The sequence below is a fragment of the Nelumbo nucifera genome, chromosome 6 (genome assembly GCF_055504915.1).
Source record: "Nelumbo nucifera cultivar China Antique chromosome 6, China Antique-T2T, whole genome shotgun sequence".
Lineage (NCBI taxonomy): Eukaryota > Viridiplantae > Streptophyta > Magnoliopsida > Proteales > Nelumbonaceae > Nelumbo > Nelumbo nucifera.
In genome coordinates, this window is record NC_142654.1 from 42,900,164 (window position 1) to 42,921,272 (window position 21,109).

At 40.2% G+C, this 21,109-nt stretch overlaps 1 protein-coding gene across 1 annotated transcript; it reads right to left on the reverse strand.

Annotated features, from left to right (window-relative positions):
* Positions 1-578: 578 nt before the first annotated feature.
* On the reverse strand, positions 579-3,962 carry LOC104611517 (putative serine/threonine-protein kinase At1g01540). Its single transcript, XM_010278594.3, has 7 exons — positions 3,159-3,962; positions 2,579-2,683; positions 2,041-2,163; positions 1,772-1,942; positions 1,479-1,608; positions 1,160-1,369; positions 579-1,034 (listed from the first exon to the last, which is right to left on the reverse strand). The coding sequence occupies exons 1-7, from the start codon at positions 3,743-3,745 to the stop codon at positions 873-875; spliced, it is 1,488 nt and encodes a 495-aa protein (XP_010276896.1). The 5' UTR covers positions 3,746-3,962; the 3' UTR covers positions 579-872.
* Positions 3,963-21,109: the final 17,147 nt, after the last annotated feature.

Below are 21,109 nucleotides of genomic sequence, written 5' to 3' on the forward strand. Positions count from 1 at the left end.
CGCCTATGGCCCGGCACGATTTACACCTCTACAAATGAGTCCCTAAGTTGATTAAACTGCAAATAAACACTTTGAAAGGAGTGTTTGGCACCAGACGGTTTCTGCTAATGCCAATTTGCCTCAATCAGCAATGCAGCCGGTGGCTAGAAACGTTTTAAGGCAATGTCTTCAACCTTTTTCTTAGGGTAATGTACCTTCAACTATTTTCGTATAAACCTTTTTGGTTGAGAAATGGTCGTGACAAACGATTCCTCAAAGTTTCCAGTAGAATCTTCAATCTTATTTTTACTTTTTAGTATCAGTTGTGCTTGATTTTCACTTTTCATTTTTCAAGCACCAATATTTACAGTTGCGAATGCAAAAATGGCCCCATTTATTTTGTAAAAGTCAAAAAAGAAGATTCCCCCCATTGGGAATGACCTGAGGCAACCATTATGTTGCCGATTAAAAGGAAACAGGCTTCAGAAAATTCAGCTTTGGGCTCGTTTCCCCAGAATTACTAATGTAGCAAGTAGCCAAGTACAAGCGATGAAATTGTATTATCAGTTCATTATGCCAAAAACCACCTTAACAAGAACTGACAAGAAATATCTTCACTCCACTCTCCAGTGCTAAATATACACTTGCAGTTCTGTTTTTTTTTTCATCTAAATGATGAATAAATTTTCTATGATACAAGTGCATCCCAATTCAACACATGATGGATCCTAAATTAAAATATGCAAACATACAACTAGACGAAATACAGGATTTCTGCTGGTTAACCATATTCTTGATATAGAATGAGTTATAGACAGAAATTGGTTAACTGTAGATAGAATTTTGGAAACTCACTCAGGCTAAGAATTGTCAGTCACCTAATTTACCCTTTGTCATCTCCACCTTGTTTGCTGGTGTAGATTGTTACTGGTTTCCCCTTCTCTTCTCTCCAATACCCCTTCACCCAACTGTTTATCGTCCAACCCCACAACAACTTGATCTGCTGATGGATGATCTCGATGGGAGCGGCTGGCTTCTCGTCCAATCCGATTTTCCTGAAAATGGCAAACTCAAAAATAAATGGGTTGGAAGTAAAAAAAGTTGCTTCCTATTAATTTCCAAATCAAAATATTCTAAGAACTCAAGGAATCAGACTTTCTAAAGAAACATTGGGACATACATCACGGAATAACAAATCATCAGCCTCAAGCATGTGAATCACATGTCCCATTTTAGGCCTTTTCTTGGCATCCGGATCAACACATCTGAGAGCAACAAGAAGAGCTCGTTTAAGTGCCTTTGAAGATGGCATTTCCGGCAACTTAGGATCCACTACTTGCTCAGATTTCCGGTTTCCGACCATGGTTTTTAACCAATCAACCAAATTCGCCTGCAAAATTGATTATTCAAACTCAGCAATTTAGTGATTGAAATTGAAACATATGATAATCGAGAAGAAGAGAGGTTAGAAATGAAACTAAATGTCTCAAGTCAACTACCTCTCCAGGTGGTCGACTATAATCAACAGGGATCCTCCCAGAAATTATCTCCATCATGAGTATTCCAAAGCTATAGACATCACTCCTCTCATTCAACATACCAGTACAAGCATATTCCGGTGCCACATAGCTACAAAATCCATGAAAGATAGTAGAACCAAAAAAGTGATTGATGAGCAGAGCATATAAATGTTTAGATGAGCAAATTTGAATCACAAATTTCTTTTGCTCACAAGGAAGAAAATGAGAAATAAATCACAACCATGGCAAACAAATGAAGGAAGAGAACCAACCCAAATGTTCCCATCACACGAGTTGTAACATAAGTCCTTTCAGAACACAACAGTTTGGCTAGCCCAAAATCAGACACCTTGGAATTCCATTGCTTGTCAAGTAAGATGTTGCTAGACTTTACATCTCGATGGACAACCTTTGGTTCAAGACCCTCATGAAGGTAGGCCAAGCTGCAGAAATTATATTCTCATTCAGTTAAATGTGCAGATAGTTGATGAGCAAAAATAATTAGGAAAAGAATAAAGTCTCAGACGAGAGGTGACTGTACCCTTTTGCTGTTCCAAGGATAATGTTCATCCGGATATCCCATGTCAGAGGGCTCACTTGCCCTACATCCCCATGAAGCCACTGATCCAAATTGCCATTGTCTACATACTCGTAAACAAGCATTCTAATCCAGGAAAACAGGTTAAACTGTAAGAAAATTTAAATATCAAGTCTCAAATCAAGACATATTCAGCTTCCAGAGGATCTCAGACACTCTAAATAGGATGAGCAAAACCCTACTATATGTGTGTGGGTGTGCATGTCCATGAATGTCTGTAAGCTCCTTCGACAATGAAGATACACCATATATGGATACTAAGGTTAAAAGCATATATGGATACACCATATATGGATACTAAGGTTACCAATGAAGAGAAAATCAACTAAACAATGAATGTCTGTAAACACCATATATGGATACACCATATATCCTTCGACAATGAATGCCTGTAAACAAAGATACACCATATATGGATACTAAGGTTACCAATGAAGAGAAAATCAACTAAACAAGAATGGAAGGACAAAAGTATCAGTACCTGTAAGCTCCTTCGACACAATACCCAAGCAACCTGACCAGATTCTTGTGTCTAACACGGCCAATCGCCTCTACCTCTACTTTAAACTCCTTCTCAGCTTGACCCCTGATAATTCAACAGCCTCTTACAATTAAACTCTTAAAAAAAAGATCCAAAGTCATCTGGAAAGCAAAGATTCCAATACTACTGGGGAGAGAGAGAGAGAGAGACTAATATCGGTCCAGAAAGTGGAAATCTAATAAAACCAACAACACCCAGAATAAGTAGAATAGTTCTATAATTTGAGCAGGAATTATCAGAATAACCAGATTAGCACGAAACTTCAGTTTCACATTCTAACTAAGAAACTAGCAGTTGGTTAAAAGCAGAAAATTTCTTCAAATTTCAATATTAATCATGCCTCCTAGTGAGGAGAGGGGGATTCCACCAGTAAGGAAGAAAACACCCTCGAGCTTTACACCAAAGAAAGAGCTAGAACACACGAACCCAACTAATTAATTGATCCAACACTCATTCTGTTAGTCAACGAAAATCTACACAAGAAACAATAATATATAATTTATGCAACTGAGTTGATTACCTGTTATTCAGCAAGTTCTTCACTGCAACTCGAGTATTATCGGAGAGTACTCCTCGATAAACAATACCGTATCCGCCTTCTCCGATCACATTCTCGTCCGCCAACCCATCTGTGGCCGCTTCAAGCTCTCTGAGAGTGTACCAATGCCCCCACCCAAGATGTGACACCTCCGGCGGACCCCCAGCCATTGACACCGAGTCCGTGGCAGTAGTGGAACGACTCTCTCCGCTTGCATGCGAGGAGGGCCTGTCAGAGAACACAACACGGTGCTCCGCCTTGCCAATATCAATCTGAATCTCGGGAACGGCCGGCGGAACCGGCCGCTGATCCGTAGTAGCAACATGGACGATCTCTTGGATCTCCTTGGAGACGATAGGAGAGTGATCGGAGGCAGAGAACTTCGAGCGACGAGAGCTGGAGTTGGGAGATCTTCGGCGACGAGACGTGATGCAGAGAGAGAGGAGGAAGAGAATGAGAACGATGAACACTCCAACACAAATTCCAATAACAACCCATAAACGCAGACCGAATATTGAGGTCGGCTTGGAGAGTTCGCTGTTCAAGAGGGCAGTGTCGTAGAAAGACATGATAGAGAAACAGAGAAAAAGAAACAGAAACAGAGTAATCAGAACTGGTATCAGTCTTCTCGAGGATGATGAGGATGTGGGGCTTTAGATGTATGTCGCGATGGTGATCATATCCTTGTTCCGGAAAACAAAGGTGAAGTTGCGGAGGTATCGGAAGTCGGATGAAAGAAGAGGAGACGTAGAGTAAGATCCGTCTCTTCTTAGTCGGAGTTGCCTACTCACTATTAATTTACCGGAGAAGGCATTTTGACCAAAAGCACCCTCGGGTTTTACTTAATCACGAATCGTAGGGGGAGGATTCGCTTGGGTTGGAAATCACACGTGGATAGAAAACACGTGTGAGTACTAAGTTACGTAGGAAGAAAGCCAAAGTGGAAAATTCAAACGTGGTAAACTAAACGGTCTTCTCTCAAGGACGACAGACAGAACAGAAAGACGGTCTAGAGTTCTAGGACGAAAAGGACGGTCTACCGTTGAAACTGAAAGGGTTGTCGGTGTTGACGAGTTTATGCAAAGCAACCCTTTTACATTTAAAAATTAAAAGTAATAAATGCACAAAAATCATTAAAAAAGCTTTTGTTCTTAAATTTACACTTGCTTTTGTTAACCAGCATCCATCTCAATAAAACAGAATTTAATGCAAAATGAAAGGAAGTTTAATAATGAAAATTCTTAATCGTTCGTGCTTTTAGAGACGAAGGCATTAATGGGTTGAACGTTGAACTTGAAGGGGTTCTTATTTTCCATCAAATTAAATTAAATTTAAGGTCATTAATTAAAATATCCTTACTAAAATTATATTATATTTTATATTTTATTAAAGCACTTTCTATAGTTTGCAACCAATTTATTATTCCACTTTCATCCACCACGTGGAAAAAAATAGTTTTAATACTAATGCCTATTAGAGAAAATTTAATCAAAAGAAAATAGGATAGAGAATATCATTCTTGTCCTATTTTAAAACATAAACAAATCAATTAGGCTGTGCTTGTTTTGAAAGAAAAAGTAAGGAAAGGAAGGGAAAGATAGTAAAACCTTAAGAAACCTTATATAGGTTTTCCTGTCTTTCCCTTTCTTTTCCTACATTTTTCTTCAATCCAAATATAGCCTTAGTGATTCAAAGGAGGAAGTTAAACTATTGGAGACAAAGAACTCATTGTTGTATCTTCTTTATTCCGCTAAAACCAAACATTATTTCATTCAAAAATCTTGATTAAAGTGTCCTTCAACATTGTCAAGTAACCATTTCGGAATGTGAATACAAATATGTTCTTAAGGCTGCGTTTGAAAACGATGCAAATGGAGTGTAAATCCTGGTTCAGGGTAAATTTACACTCTGATTCACTTTTGCCTATGTTTGGCAACATTACATTTATGCATTGACAAATGATAAATCAATGCATATTTACATTGATAATAAGATGTAAAAGTACATCAATAAAAAAATTAAATTTGCATTTAAGTGGGCTTTTGATAAAAAAAAAACATATGCTTATTAGAATTCATATTTGCATTCATTACATCTAAAAATCTTTTTGATAAGAAGATAAATTTGTTAGTGCAAAATGGACCCAATTCTGCAATTTATTGAACCGTTTTATACTCTATATATTTGTATTCACACTTATTTGCATCGTTTTTAAAAAGAAAACGTTGATTACGTAAATTGATTACAAATTATAAGGGTTATTTAAGTAAAATACAAACTATGCGATAGTTTTTTTATAAATTTGTGAAACTATATGGAGTTTTTGGTAAATAATCCATTAAATTATTATGGTGGAAGATTTGATCCTAGATCCGAACCATTTAGAGGGAGACAGACTTTTCCAGGTTTCAATTATTATTACTGTTATCATAGAATTCATGGGAAAGCGGGGGAGAAGCGGGGGACCACAAACTGGAACAAAACCCGTTAATGGTGGGTCGATCCACGTGATCTATTGTGTATTCACAATTCAAAAATGGCAAGTGGGCATTATGAACCACGAAGCAACGAATCAACAATACAACTATAAGAGTAGAAAATGGACAAATCTGTTGGATTGAATATTATTATTTAACGGGTTCGAGGTTCTGAATTTTATATGAACGGTACTTCAAAAAAAATTTTATATGAACTCCAGCAGTAGCTGATTCCAATGGAATATAAACATTCATTAACACTGATTCTATTGATCCACTTCCAAACCATAAAATCCTCGTTAAGCTGATTGATGCAATTTGATTTATTTTTTGCTAAAAACAAAATTCAGGTCAATCCAGGCCTGGTCCTAAAATGCTTTAAGGCTCGAATCTAAATCAAGCTCAATCTTTTCAATTCGAGTCTAATCCGTACTGTAATTTATATAATATTAATTTATCTTAATAATTTGTGTAATTATTAGTTGAAATTACAGCTTTCCATTTTTATACTCATTTTTTTTAATAATTTATAATGAAGATTATATAATTTTTTAATAGTTTTCTAAAATCAATCAAATGTAATAAATTTTCCTAAAATTTTCAAAATATTCTAATAATCTTCAATAATTATTTAATACATTTTAAATAAACTTTTAAAAAATTTCCAAAAGTACAACATTATATCTTTTAATTTTCAAAATGTTATTTTATGAAAATTTTATTATATTTGTGTAATTATGGAGATTTATTGAAATTATTTTAATTTGTTACTAAATATTTATTTTTATTAAGTAGTTTACTAACAAAATTATACTAATTTATCTTTTATTTTCCAATATAAATTAATTAATAATTCACTAACAAGAAATATGACTTTTAGCTACGAATAAAACCGTTGCTAAATGTCAAAAAAATTGTAGCTATAGAGCTATAGCTACGGCTTAGCTACAAACAGAAAACTGTAGTCTATGTTTGAATGGCTATAGCCTACGGCTACAGTTCAACTAATTTGTAGCTATAACCCATCTATAGCTACGGTATCTTTCCGTAGCTAATGGATGGATGCAAAATAGGGGTGATAATTTCAGCCCAGCCCGAAAATTCTGGGCTTGGGCTTGGGTTTTGTGTTCAGGCCCAGCCCAGGCTCGGGCTCACATTAGGCTTGCAAATTTTAGGGTCGGGCTTGGCCTAATACTTCAACCCCGACCTGACCCGCATATATTTAAACTTACACATTTTGTGTATAATGTATACATATGTATACATGTTATTTTACATTATATTATATATTTTATATATAAATATTATAACATGATATGTATTGTTTATATTATATGTAATATTTTATATTATATAATATATAAATCAAAAGTTTATATGCATGTTATGTCATTTAATATAAAACTAGCGGAGGGGGCCCTACGTTGTAGGGGCTCACTCATAAACTATTAGGCTTGAGCTCGATTCGAATTAGAGACTTGAGCCCGAGCTCGAGCTCAACTCGAGTCAAAAGCTTGGAAGTTCGAACTTTGCTACCTTTGGTTGTAGGTCTCTCAAGCAGCCGAGGTGCTGAGCCGAGGTCTCCCTCAATTGTCGAGGTGCCAAATTGAGGTCTCCCTCAGCCGTTGAAGTGTCAAGTTGAGGTTTCCCTAGCAGGCCAAGTGTCGAACTAAGGTCTCCCTTAGTTGACAAGGTGCTAAGCTAAGGTCTCCCTCGATTGTTGAGGTGCTGAGTTGAGATCTCCCTCAGTGACTGAGGTGCTGAGTCGAGGTCTCCCTCAGTGGTCGAGGTGTCATCTAGCATGAGCTCAATTCAAATTAGAGACTTGAGCTTGAACTCAGAAGTTTGAGCTTGGCTCAACTCGAACTCGACTACCTTTGATTGTAGATCCCTTAGCAGTCGAGATGCTGAGCTAAGGTCTCCCTTAGTTGGAGAGAGTGGCATTCTTGTAATTTATAAGGAGAGAGAGATGGCATTCTTGTAATTTGAAAGAAAAAAAAAGCAAAAGAGAGAGAGAGAGTTGGTAGAGAGTGACATTCTTTTAATTTCTAAGAAAAAAGGCAAAAAATACTGTTAGATTCAATTTCCTTCATCCTCAGCTTAATATGATTATATAGATATTATAGATAGGTAATGTTTTATATATGAAAGACATTGGCCCAGAATTAGGCTCGGCCTAGCTTGGGCTCGTGTAGAGCTAGGCTAGGGCTTATGTTACAAGCCCAGAACCTCGGGCTAGGCTAGGCCTGGGCCTAAGCTATAGCCCTTATCATAAGTGCAAAGCCTGACCCTGGTCTGGCCCGGCCCGACCCGACCCATGATCACCCCTAATGCAAACCATATGGACCTTTAGCCATGGGGTTGAATCGTAGCTAAAAGATGTGTATAGCTACGGTTTGTTATAGAATTGTAGCTAAATGCAGCACCTATAACCACGTTTATTTTTTTAACTGAAGCTAAATACTTCAATCTATAGCTACGGTTTTTAACAAAACGTGATTAAAATGTGCAATCTATAGCCACATTTTTTTGCAAAACTGTAGTTAGATGTGGCAACCTATAACTACGATTTCCTATGAAGCCAAAGCTAAATGCATCAATACCTACGTTTTTTGACAAACTATGGTTAAAAGTTGAAATCTATTCAATCTATAGCCACAAATTAAAAAAAAATGATGATAAAATACCTATTTCATTCATACACTCCATAGCTAATTGTTCAAATTAACATAATAAATTAGTGGCAATTGGAACCACCACCATAAAGCAATACATGTTTCATTCATGCGTCTCAAAAAAATCATATAATAATTTTTAACAAATGGTTATATCAATGTAATAAGAAGCCATGTATAATTTGAATGCATTCATTTTTCTAATAAAATTAAAAAAATATATCCATTATTTAAAATGTATTACAAATGTCAATTTTTGCTCGGTACATGTTAAAGTCTACATCACCTTAAAAAAAAGTGAAATTCTAAAAATAAAAGAAATATGCATTGTCACGCACACCACATTAAGAGTTGACCGTACAGGCATCCCCTAGCAATAATTAAATTCAGATGAGTATGATTGATTCCATCGATAAATCATGTATTCCCTGTGTTTTTTTTTTTTTTCATCAAATTATCAATATAGTGTTCCTAATAAATAGTATCAAATGCATTTAAGGATGCATTTGGAAACGATGCAAACAAGTGTGAATGTAAATATGTAAAGTGTAAAATGGTTCATATAAATTGTAAAGTTGGTTTAGTTTTACACTGACAAAATTACCTTCTTATCAAATAGACTTTTAGCTGTAATGGATGCAAACATGAATTTCAATAAAGCATATACTTTTTTTTTTATTAAAAGCCTACTTGAATGCAAATTTACTTTTTTTTATTGATGTACATTTACATCTTATTATCAATGTATAAATGTAATGTTGCCAAATACAAGCAAAAATAAACCAGAGTACAAATTTATCTTGAACCAATTTACACTCCATTTGCATCGATTCCAAACGCAGCCTAAAGAAATATATCTATAAACAATATTAGTGCATAAAATAAAATGTTTCCTAGCCACTGATAAAATACAAAATTCAACACACACCAGTACATCTTTCAATGGAACAAGAAATATTCAACTAGGCAAAAAGTGATAGACAAACTAATTAACCCTCTTACAAATGGAAGATGCAGAAGAAAGCAAAAAAAAAAAAAAAATCCAGTTCAACAGACGAGAAATTGAATGTCATCCTGCACATTATAAAATGAAAAAAAAAGCATGAGATAAACGCACAAGTATCCTATCCACAACATATACTTACTTGGCCACTACTCTATCAGAAATAGAGAAGATGAATACCTCAGCTACGATTGAACATGATGCTTGTTTCGTCACCGAACCATTACTGTTAACAAAAACAAAATTATGTCAAATCATTATGAGAAATCACAATATTATCCAGAAGTTTTATCTAAGAGTAAGCAGACCAAATAACAAAACGAGCTCTGAACTTTCCTTTGTGGTCCAGTAACCTTGTGAACAGGAAGGATGCCAATCTCTTCCTCGGACTGAATTCTCATATAATCAATCCAAACCATCTACCATACGAGACTGGGAAAAGGTTCCTGAGATGATATGCGATCTAGAGGCTCCTAGCTGGAGGATGACTTAGACTTTAGTCGTATAGTGAGCTGGACCAAGCTGCAAGACAGGATTAGAGCACCCGGGGCGGTTAACCCAGCGAGGTCGCTCTGATGCTTAAATTAGTACTGTCGTGATTGTGAGATAGAATCTGAGTGCTAGAGAGCTTGGATGCAAGTAATCGCGCGTACCTGGACCATGGAGGGGTTGATGCCTTTATATAGCTGAGTTATTGCGGGTTTCCTAAAACAGTTTCGAGATCTACGTCCTGAATGGACGAGATCCGTTTCCGCTTTAGTCGGGGAGTAACGTATCAGTTAATGAACTTCATTATTGCCACTCGATTCGGATGGGAAAAATATAAGGCTTGCCATTATGTGGTATGATCCCGCAATATTCGAAGCCTGGTGGGAAGCTATTGGGATTTATTACATGTCACTTCGGTTTCTGGGCCCCGAACTCGATTAGCCGCCGAGGTGGTGTTATGCTGAAGTGACTTTACGCCGAGCTCCGCATACTGCTGACTAGGCTCCCCTTGCTGAGTTGTCATCCTACATGCAGATCGCGTCCACGTGACTTTTATTTACTAGGTCGTGCCAAATTACTCCTCATAAATTGCTCCCACTCCTCGTGGTAGGGGTCCTAACCCGGCGCGGGGAGTTCACGATGAGCTCAGGTGGATTTGGCACGAGATCTAGGTGATGTGGAGGGGGAGTCGTTGGTTAGACCTGTTCGACCGTTCGGTTCAACTGGGAAGTGACCTAGATTGCGCACCCGATATGTGCGAACATCAAGCCGATTATAGACTCTGTGGACATCAAAACACGTGCTAAATCGATTTTAACCTCGGGGGGCATGCAACTGGTTTTCCTAGGAGTCATCGGGTTGTGTTGATCTTGACCGTTGATTCCCGGATATACTGGCTATAAATAGGGCCAAAGGGCCAATTTTCTTCGCCACAAGTCCACAATCTTTAAGGTCGCACTCAAGTCTTCCAGTTCGGTATCAGCCTTTTTTGGGTCAGAGGTCACCTCCTTTTCTTCGGTCTTCCTTTTGGTGAGTCCACATTCCTTTGCTTTTTCCTTTTGACTCCATTATCCTTTCCTTTAATATGTCTAGCCTTAGCTTAGATAGTCTTCTAGATGGGAGCGGCGAGTCCGCTAGGGTCGAGGTGGGTACCTCGGCTCAGACCGTGGATCCTCATCCCACCGAGGTGGTCACTTCAGGACAGGACGTGGTTCTCAGTCTGCCCGAGGTGGACTCACCTCAACGGGAGCGAGAAGCTTCTGGTAAATCGGCTTCCACCTCACATTGAGGTCGGCTGACAGACAACTTCGGCTCATCGATAATGACGGCGGACAGGCTCCTAGCCTTAGTAGCGCGGTACTGACTCCCTAACGACCTTGTGTATAACATAGACCAACTTAGGCAACTTTCCTTGGGATCATGATCACAACGAGATCGTGGTCTTCGAGGAGCATCTCGTAGCCGGTCTACGTCTTCCACTTCACCCTCTTATAATCGAGATCGTTAAATTCTTTAACATTACCATAGACCAGCTACACCCAAACTCTATCCGTAATATCGTAGGGACCATTTCTCTTTTCCATGATTACAATCGTCCCCTTGACCTCGACGTCTTCTCTTCAATCCTTTCCATTAAGAAAAACTCGTCCTGCATTTTGCCCGAACACAGGCGAACTTACTACTTGTCTCATCGTCCTGGGTACAAATTGTTGCACGAACTCCCTAATAAGGTCCCGGCCTGGAAGAGGCATTACTTCGTGCTCCACAACACCGAGGGGTGGCCCTTCCTGACTCACTAGAGGGCAGCCATCCAGGACCCCGACGCTAGATTGTACCTGAAGACAAGGGAGCAGGTCCGATCTTGGGTGGAGCTCGGCCTGAAGTTCGAAAACTTCGTGATTGAGGAGAAGCTCGTGCAAGCCAGCCTAAGTCATCCTGATAGGTCGCTACTTGCTGTACTTTTTCTATTCGTTTTACTTTGGTATTGTATCTGACTTAGCTCATTTTTTTATCGCAGCTGCCATGGACGACATCCCTACTGATGAGCTCTTCGGGATCGTGAAGAAGGGTAAGAAGAAAAAGAGAGCCTCCAAAAAGGCTCGCGTCGAAACTGAAGCAGCCACAACTGAGGCTGTCGTTCCTGAGCCTGAGCACCCACCAGTTGCCAAGCAGTCTCTCGTAATCGATTTGGTCGAGGAGGACTCAGGCAAGGCCACCCCACCCCGCATACCTGAGGAGGCTACATCTTCAGAGCCCGTCCCAGCGGCCGCCACTTCTTCAGGTAGAGATGCTCCAGTTCGGAGCATTTTGACTCTGAAGTTTGGTCTTCTCAAGAGCAAGGACGCGGTGTTCACTAAGGAGATCGCTCGTTGGGCCGACTTGCTAGTTGCTCAGCTCGGGGCCCAAGCGGCCACACACTGTATGGTGGTACGTTCTTGAACTTATCTTTCAAATTGTCTTATATATATATAAAGGAAACTGCAAGGTTGCCCACATCACCATGCATCACCTTGATTCAAATCCCCTTACCTAATTTCCTTTTTTTTTGAATTTTTTGTTTTTTTTAATTCCAAATAATTGCCCATTAAACCAATAAGGAAACATGGCTAAACTATCTATAAGAACCAAGATAAAGAAAGATGGATTTGATTTTTTAATGTCTAGCCAAGTGGCACCATTATCCCCAACTTTCTCCAAACTTATCTCTAATTCTTAGTTTTCCTCTCCCCCACTTTTAACAAATTATTAGTTCACTGCTAATGAATAACAATAATAACTAAAGATTGGTATTTAATAATACTTAAACTAGCAAATAAATTATTAATAATTTCATAAGTACATTAAAAAAATATAATAGTTTTCTAAAATATAAATAAATAAATATTAACTATTATTTAATTAATTAAAACCACTAAATCAAAAATTAATTTAACTATTTAAATAAATTAATAATTAATCTGACCTGGTCAAGTCGGGGTGTTGGTCACCTGAAATCGACTATTTGTGAAAACTGGCCAACTCGGGTTGTATCAGTTTGGGTTGACTTTCAATTTGGTCGATTGGTTCAAAAGAAAAAATTCAATTTAAATTTCAAAACATGTCAGTTTACAAATGGCCAAATCAAAATTGACCCAACATGGTTGGGCTGGGAAATTGCTAAAACAAAGCCAATAGGGAATTACTATAAAACTGACCAACTTGAGTCGAGTTGGGTCGGTTTCATCGGTTTAATGAACAACCCTAGATGAAATTAATTATTGTTATTTTTGCTTTGTAAAAAGTAGTAAAAGTAGTATAGAAAATAAAAATATTTATTAATAATTTAAAAAGTTAAAATATAAAACAATTGTATACTCTTATGTGTTTCTATTGTTTAGCTTTCGCTTAACAAAACTCGTGCATTGCATGAGTCCCCACTAGTGTGTATGTGTGTGTACATTATCTATAATATACATATTTAAATATGTGGTTTGGGTTAGGTCCAAGACGGGCTTAAAGTACAAGGCTTAGACCTGACCCTAAAATTATGGGTTTGATGAGAGTTGGAGCCTTAAACGGGGCCTGAAAACAAACCTAGTTCTAAGCGTGGAATTTTCCAAATGACTAAAGGATCATCCTTATTTTGAACTTGGTTTCACATGCTACTAAATATCCCTCTTTCTTTTGAGCACAAGTTTTGACTACTACTAGCTCACAGTTTTCTTATACTGTCAATGGTTTAAACCTTTGAGTCAAACAGCCCATTACTTCTTATAAGTAGTATATAATGTTCAAAGAATTAGGATTAGTCATTGAACTCAAAAAAGGAGAGGGTCATGGGTTAGTGGTTCCACCAAGGTTGATCAATGTTGACATAAACATTAATTATATACATAATAATATATAATATGTTCATAATAATATTACAAAAAATCAAGTGGTTACATAAACATTCATTGGTTCCTAGGTCGTTAGACTAGTTAATAGGATGATTTTCACCTTTTGTTTTGGAGAAAACATGGTTAGGGGTATGATTGAATTGGCTAAGGGTTGGGTCATGGTTTAACAATAGTTTGATTGGCCAGTCTGGTCCAACTTTTTATATGTCGGTAGTGTATATATGTTTTATTATATATAGAATAAATAGTATGGTTTCAATATATATATATATATTTGTGTGTGTGTGTCTAATTTGTATTTTATTTTAGTTTTTTCATCTTTTATAAATAAAATGGTAAAAATTACATTTTGAGGCAAAAAAGTTTTTTTTTTCTGGTAAAATGGATGAGTTAAGGTGTCTTTAGCCCATGGAGCACATAGAATTATTGATTAATTAAGTATTAACTTATTAATAAATACTTAATTATTAATTAACTTATATTTATCTATATTCTATAACTATTAATAATTTATTTAAGAAATTAAACAAGTCAGATTAATTGTAAATATTATTTTCCATTAATGATTAACTATTATTAATTAATTCATTAATTATCAAGGGTTAACCATATTTTATTTTTTTATTTTATATTATTATTAATTTATTTAAATAGTTAATTTAATTTTTCATTACTAGTTTTAATAAATTAAATATCAAATAATAATTATTTATATTTTAGAAAATTATTATATTTTATTAATGCAACTATGAAATTATTAATAATTTATTTGCTAGTTTAAGTATCATTAAATACCAATCATTAATTATTTTTGTTATTTATTAGCAACGAACTAATAATTTTTTAATTATTAATCATATTTATTTATTTTAACAATTTTTAAATTATTAATTTATTATTAATAGTAATCAATAGATAATAAATATTTCTTATTAGAATTATATGGTTATTATTTATTAATTTTAATAATTTTAGTAATTGTTTACTTGTTTATTAATTTTTATCTATTTATTAAATATATTTTAAATTAATTAATTTTTAATATACTATTATTTTTTAATATTTTGAAATAAATCTATAGCTAAAAATAACTAATTAAATCCATGGTTATAGCTATATGTATCTTTTAGCCACGAATAGTGTGTTAGCCACGAATAAAATGACCATGGGTAAAGATGAACTTCATAGTTTTAGCCACGGATAACTAAAATCCGTGGCTATATTTATAACTAGCTTTTACCCACGGAGAAAAAGTTCTATAACCACGAACTAAATGACTGTAACTACATGTCAAATTCTACTATTCAAACGTTTACCACGAATATCTTTAAACCGTGGCTATAAATATTTTTTAGCCACAGACAAGCAGCTTTTAGCTACGACCAAAATGTCGGTAGCTAAAATTCATCTTTTTGCCACGGGCATGAAGTTGTCCACTTGTCCATGGCTATATCTCATGTTTTAATGACCGTAGCTAGAGTACAGTAACTATAGCCATATTTTCTTGTAGTTATTTCATTTTCCAACATTTTAATATTTTATTCCCCCATCTGCATTCGGTTATTAATAATAATAATAGAAATAACTAAAAGTTTGTACTTTTTGATAATTGTTAAATATAATTTTCTATTTTATAGAAATTAGTTAAAGACTTTTCAATTTCTATAAAATGTTCTTAATTAACATTAATATAATAGTATTTACCCAAAATACATTAAAAGTCACAATGCGTTAATTAATAACAACACTTATTAATTTTTGGTAATTTATTAATCATATTTACTGAATTTTGTTGATAAAACTATTTAATACTCATTGAATATGGATTAAATTAAATATTAACCGTATTTAACTATTTATTAATTAGTATGAATATTTTAAATGGGAGATGATATAAATTGGGGGGAGAGATTTTGGGAATTGATTTGGGAGTGGGGTAAGATGATACATTCCTAATGGCTTAGAGGAGATTTCATAGGAGAGAGATTTTAGGAATATTTTTAGGTAGTTGGGTTGGGAATGGTCACATGGCTTAATGGGAGTGGTGGGAAGGGGAGAGAGTCAAGGAGAATGTGGGTGGGGGTACTGGAGCAAGAAGAGGCATGTTGAAATGTGATGGAGGAAGATTTGACCCGACCCCTCGGCCATGCGACACGTGGAAGTAATTGAGAGTGACCTGGCAGAAACGCCATCTCGGCACGGCAGCAGGCCCACAACCTGAGCTCCAAGCTAAAGAGCCGAGCTCGAGGAGGAACCTGCAACCCGAGCTCCGAACTAAAGAGAGCTGAGCTCCCTCGAAGGAACCTGCAAACCGAGCTCCGAACTAAAGAGTCCCGAGCTCTCCCCTCGAGGTCCTGAGCCTTACAAGGAGCACCAAAGGCAGAAAACCCGAACTACCCACCTAGGGGCAGTTCGGGCCATACTCCTATCCGAACTCGAGACTTCACATTAAAAGACCACTTCGGCTCCAAATCGCCTGACTAAACAACAGTACCTGACGCCCAAGAGGCCATACACAAAGGCGGTGCACCTGACCGATCAGAGGACTGACACATGACAGCCGCCATCCAACGGCCACCTGCCACCGCCATCCCAGACGGACAGAGGCGACCCTGGCAACTGGCAGTGGAGGTTATGACACCTGAACTGGCGGTTGACAGAGGGAAGTGACCCGATCTGGCAGAGGTAATGATGCCCAAACTGGCAGAGGCACGGAAGTGAGCACACAGGGTGATTATAAAAGGCCCCCATCTCACAAAGAAGAGGGTATGCGATTCTTGCGTTTTCTGGTCTTAGAATTCCTCATTTCCCTTGCCTTCTGAAAGAGCACTAACTTGAGCTTCGGAGTGTTCCAACCAGGTTCCTCCCCGGAAGTCTCCATTTTCTTCCTTGTTTCAGGCACCTCCGATCTCGTCAGAAGCGAGGTAACCGGCAACTAGGACCAACCGGATTGCACATCATCAATTGGCGCCGTCTGTGGGAAGACTTCAAAAAGCATCCCTTAACCTTTAACTCTCTCTCTCTCTCTCTCAAAGAAACCTTAGCTCCCATGGCTTCTCCCAGCAACAGTAGGCACAACCTGAATGCTGTAGGGGAACACCCCTAGCCCGCCACTGTGTGCATAGGACAGTTCACCGTCCCCCTATCGACGGATGGAATTCCTTGCCTCAACGCACCAAACATGGTAGCCCCTGAATGTTCCCCTTCCTCTCCCTGTCGAGACAACCTTTGCCGAACCAGTTGCTGTCCCTCTGGCGACTAACCAAAACCAGTTTGATGACTTGATGCAGTGCATGCGGGCAATGCAAGTCCAAATGCAACAGTTCCAGCAGCATCAGCTTCAGCAGCACCAAGTACTGCACCACATCTCTCAGTACACTATCAACAGCAGTTCCCCCAATTGCCTCTAAACCAACCACAGCTTCCACCTCAGCACCCCGCTCCGAAGCCGGTTAAGCCCTCCCCTCAGGGCGGACACCTTCACCGAGGAGAAGCCTCCCAACTTCAGAACCCCTCCAAGAGCCAGGCCTCATCCCCGGGCCAGAGGGAAAGACTAATCACCCCCGCCTCGCAGCTCGCCGACGGATCGAAAACCTCCTTGCCAGCCAAGTCAGCACCTCGGCACTCCAAGTCTGAGCTCCCGCCCACAAAGAACCGATTCAGCGTCCTAGCGGCGGACTACCAACAGTCCGGGCCCATTGAGCTCGGCAACACCGAGGCCAGCAGCGCCAGTACCAGGCCCTCTAAGCAGCAACGAAGACGCCGGCGAAGTCACCGAACTACCACTCGCGTCCTGCCCGAGCTCCGAGGTAAAGAAGAGACAAGCTCGGACGAGGTAAAAGCTGTCCCTATTCTCTCAGTCCCTTCCCCCCTCTCATCAGAACTCCTTGCAGTCCCCATGCCCAGAGATTTCAAATTCCCCTCTCTAGACAAGTATGATGGGTCCTTCGACCCCAACGACCACGTCGATGCTTTCTAGTCCCAAATGCACCTGGCAAGGGCCAGTGAATCCTGCATGTGCGTGGCCTTCACTACCACCTTCAGGGGGGTGGCCCGCACCTGGTACAGAAACCTGGCCCCCGGGTCAATAAGACACTGGACCCAGTTCGTGCAAGTCTTCACCGCGCACTTCGTTACCAGCAAGCGGTGCCCCAAAACCAAGGAGAGCATCTTCGGAGTAGTCCAAAGAGAAGGAGAGTCCATCCGGGGCTACATCAAGCGGTTCAATGACGCATGCTTGCAGATACCGCGACTGGACCCCGCGGGGCAGCTCGCGGCAGCCAAGAGAGGAGTGACACACAAGGAGTTCAAGTGGCACATGGTAGTTAGCCAGCCCGTGACCGTGGCTGAATTCCTCAAGCTCGGGGACAAATTCATGAGAACAGAGGAGGAGATCAACCAAAGGATCGAAAGCGGGATCGAGAAAAGGAAGAGGGAAGGCGAGCCCTCCAACCCGGATGATAGAAGAAGGAAAGACCCAGCTCGGGAGACGAAGCCGAGCCAGCCGTTCCGAGCTCCCTTAGCAGCTCGGACGGACTACACACCCTTAAACGCAAAGCGGGCCGAGATCTTAATGACGATCAAAGACGCCCCATATGTGAAGTGGCCACCTCGTCTGAAGGGAAACCCGAACAAGAGGAATAAAAACTTGTACTACAGCTTCCATAGGGACCACGGTCATAGCACCGAGCATTGTAATAATCTCCACGACGAGATAGAGGAACTCATCCGTCGCGGATATCTACGAAATTTTGTACAACACAATAATAATAATAATAGTAATAAGCCAGGTTGGCAGGGAGAGCACAACAAAGAAGCACCCGAGTCTAGCAGCCAGCCAGCGGAACCATAGAAGCAGCCCCTGGAAGAAAGACCAGTTCGGGGAATGATCCACGTGATCGTTGGAGGATCGATCGTGGCAAAGTGCACCTCGGCAGTAGCTCGCACGTCAACCCGAGAAGCCACCAGAGAAGAACGAAATCCCCCGAAGTGGCCTAGGACAGAAGACCCTATATTCTTCATCGAAGACGATGCACGCGGGGTCCACTACCCCAACGACGACGCACTTGTCATAAAAATGAAGATCAATGACTTCGAAGTCCGACGGGTACTCATTGACTCCGGCAGTTTGGTAGACATCCTCTTTAAAGCGGCCTTCAACAAGCTCCAGTTCCGAGAGAGTGACTTAAAGCTCGCGAACACCCCGCTGGTCGGCTTCAGCGGAGAAGAGGTCAGAGCCCTGAGAAAGGTAGTACCTGTGGAAGTCGGCATGTGGCCTAGCACAGTAAGACTCAGTCATGATTTTCTGGTGGTCGCGACCCCCTCCCCCTACAATGCCATAGTAGGTCGGCCGATCACCCATGCTTTAAAAGCTGTGGTGTCCACTTACTATTTGGCCATGAAGTTCCCAACGGACTTCGACATCGGGGTAGTGCGGGGCGACCAGCTTGAGTCCCGCAAGTGCTACGTTGCCGCCCTCAAGGGAAAGGCCAAGATAACCAGCAACTCGAACTGGAGCGACCTACGGAACAGAAGGAGGAGCGAGCTGCACCAACAGAGGAAATTGTTCCCATTTCTGTCTCGGCAGAAGACCCCGCCAGACTACTTCAGGTCGGAGCATCCCTTGAAGAACCCCTGCGATCCGAACTGGTACGCTTCTTACTTGGTAACTTAGATGTTTTCGCTTGGTCCACGGCAGAAATGCCCGACATAGACCCTATGCTCATAACTGACAAGCTCAGTACTGACTCTGTAGTCAGACCCATTAGACAGAAGAAATGCAACTTAGCCCCAGAATGCTGGAGGGTGGTCGATGAGGAGGTCGAGAAGCTCATCGCAACAAACTTTATAAGGAAAGTTCATTACCCGAGTTGGGTAGCCAACCCAGTTCTGGTAAAAAAGGCAAACAACAAGTGGCGCATGTGCGTCGACTACACCGACCTGAATCGAGCTTGCCCAAAAGATTGCTTCCCCCTCCCCAGGATTGACCGCCTAGTGGACGCGACCTCGGGACATGAGTTGCTAAGCTTTTTGGATGCCTACTCGGGCTACAACCAAATCAGGATGGACCCATCTGACGAGGAAAAAACCACCTTCATAACCGAGTTCGACCTGTACTGCTACAAGGTCATGCCCTTTGGACTGAAAAATGCTGGGGCGACCTTCCAAAGACTCGTGAATAAGCTGTTTCAACCCTTAATTAGCACGAAGATAGAATGTTATGTTGACGACATGGTCGTCAAGACACAATTTTCGCATGAATTAATACAAGACTTGCACTCTGTCTTCCTAATTCTATGTCAATTTAGCATTAAACTATACCCAAACAAGTGTGTCTTCGGTGTCACCTCGGGTAAGTTCCTAGGGTACATCGTCAACCGGCGTGGTATTGAGGCCAACCCGGACAAAATAAAGACTATCCTATATATGAGACCACCCCAAAAAGTAAAAGAGGTTCAGAGGCTAAATGGCAGGATAGCTGCTCTAAGTCGCTTCATGTTTAAGTCAGCAGACCGTTGCCTGCCCTTCTTCAAGGCAATAAAAGGCAAAGGGTTTGAGTGGAACCCGAACTGCCAGCTCGCATTTGACGAGCTCAAGAAATACCTCGCCAGTAACCCAGTGTTGACCCGGCCCGAAGAGGGCGATGTTTTAGAACTGTACCTTTCGGCAAACGACGAAGTGGTCATTTCGGTACTAATAAAGGAAGCAGATCGGGTCCAACGACCCATCTACTATGTTAGTAAGATATTGCAGGGAGCAGAAACGAGATATCCAGAGATAGAAAAACTGGCCTATGCGCTGGTCATTGCAGCCCCTAAACTCTGCCCGTATTTCCAAGCTCATACCATCACCATCCTCACCGACAAATCCCTGAGGCAAGTATTACTCAAGCCCGAGGTCTCTGGACGATTGACAAAGTGGGCCATCGAAATCAGTGAGTACGACCTCCAATACAAGCCCCGGACCGCCATCAAAGCCCTAGCCTTGGCGGATTTCGTTGCAGAATGCATGTTCTGCTCTGAGGACCTTGGCCCGGTTGAGCACAAGGCTCCCAGTTCGGGTGAGCTCGGTGCTCCCAGGCCGGCTGAGTCCGAGCCCCATGAGGTTGCACCCAGTTCAGTATCTCTTCTGGTTAGGCCAAACGCGAACTGCGATGAAGAGCCCTGGATCCTTCACGTAGATGGCTCCTCAAACCAACAAGGTAACGGAGCCGGTGTAGTTCTCTGCGGTCCGAGTGGCACAAAACTGGAGTACGCACTGCGCTTTGAGTTCACGACATCCAACAATGAGGCGGAATACGAGGCGTTGATAGCAGGGCTAGCTCTAGCGCAAGAGGTGATGGCAAAACACATAGTTATCTACAACAATTCCCAGCTTGTGTTCAACCAAGTTACAGGGGAATATGAAGCCC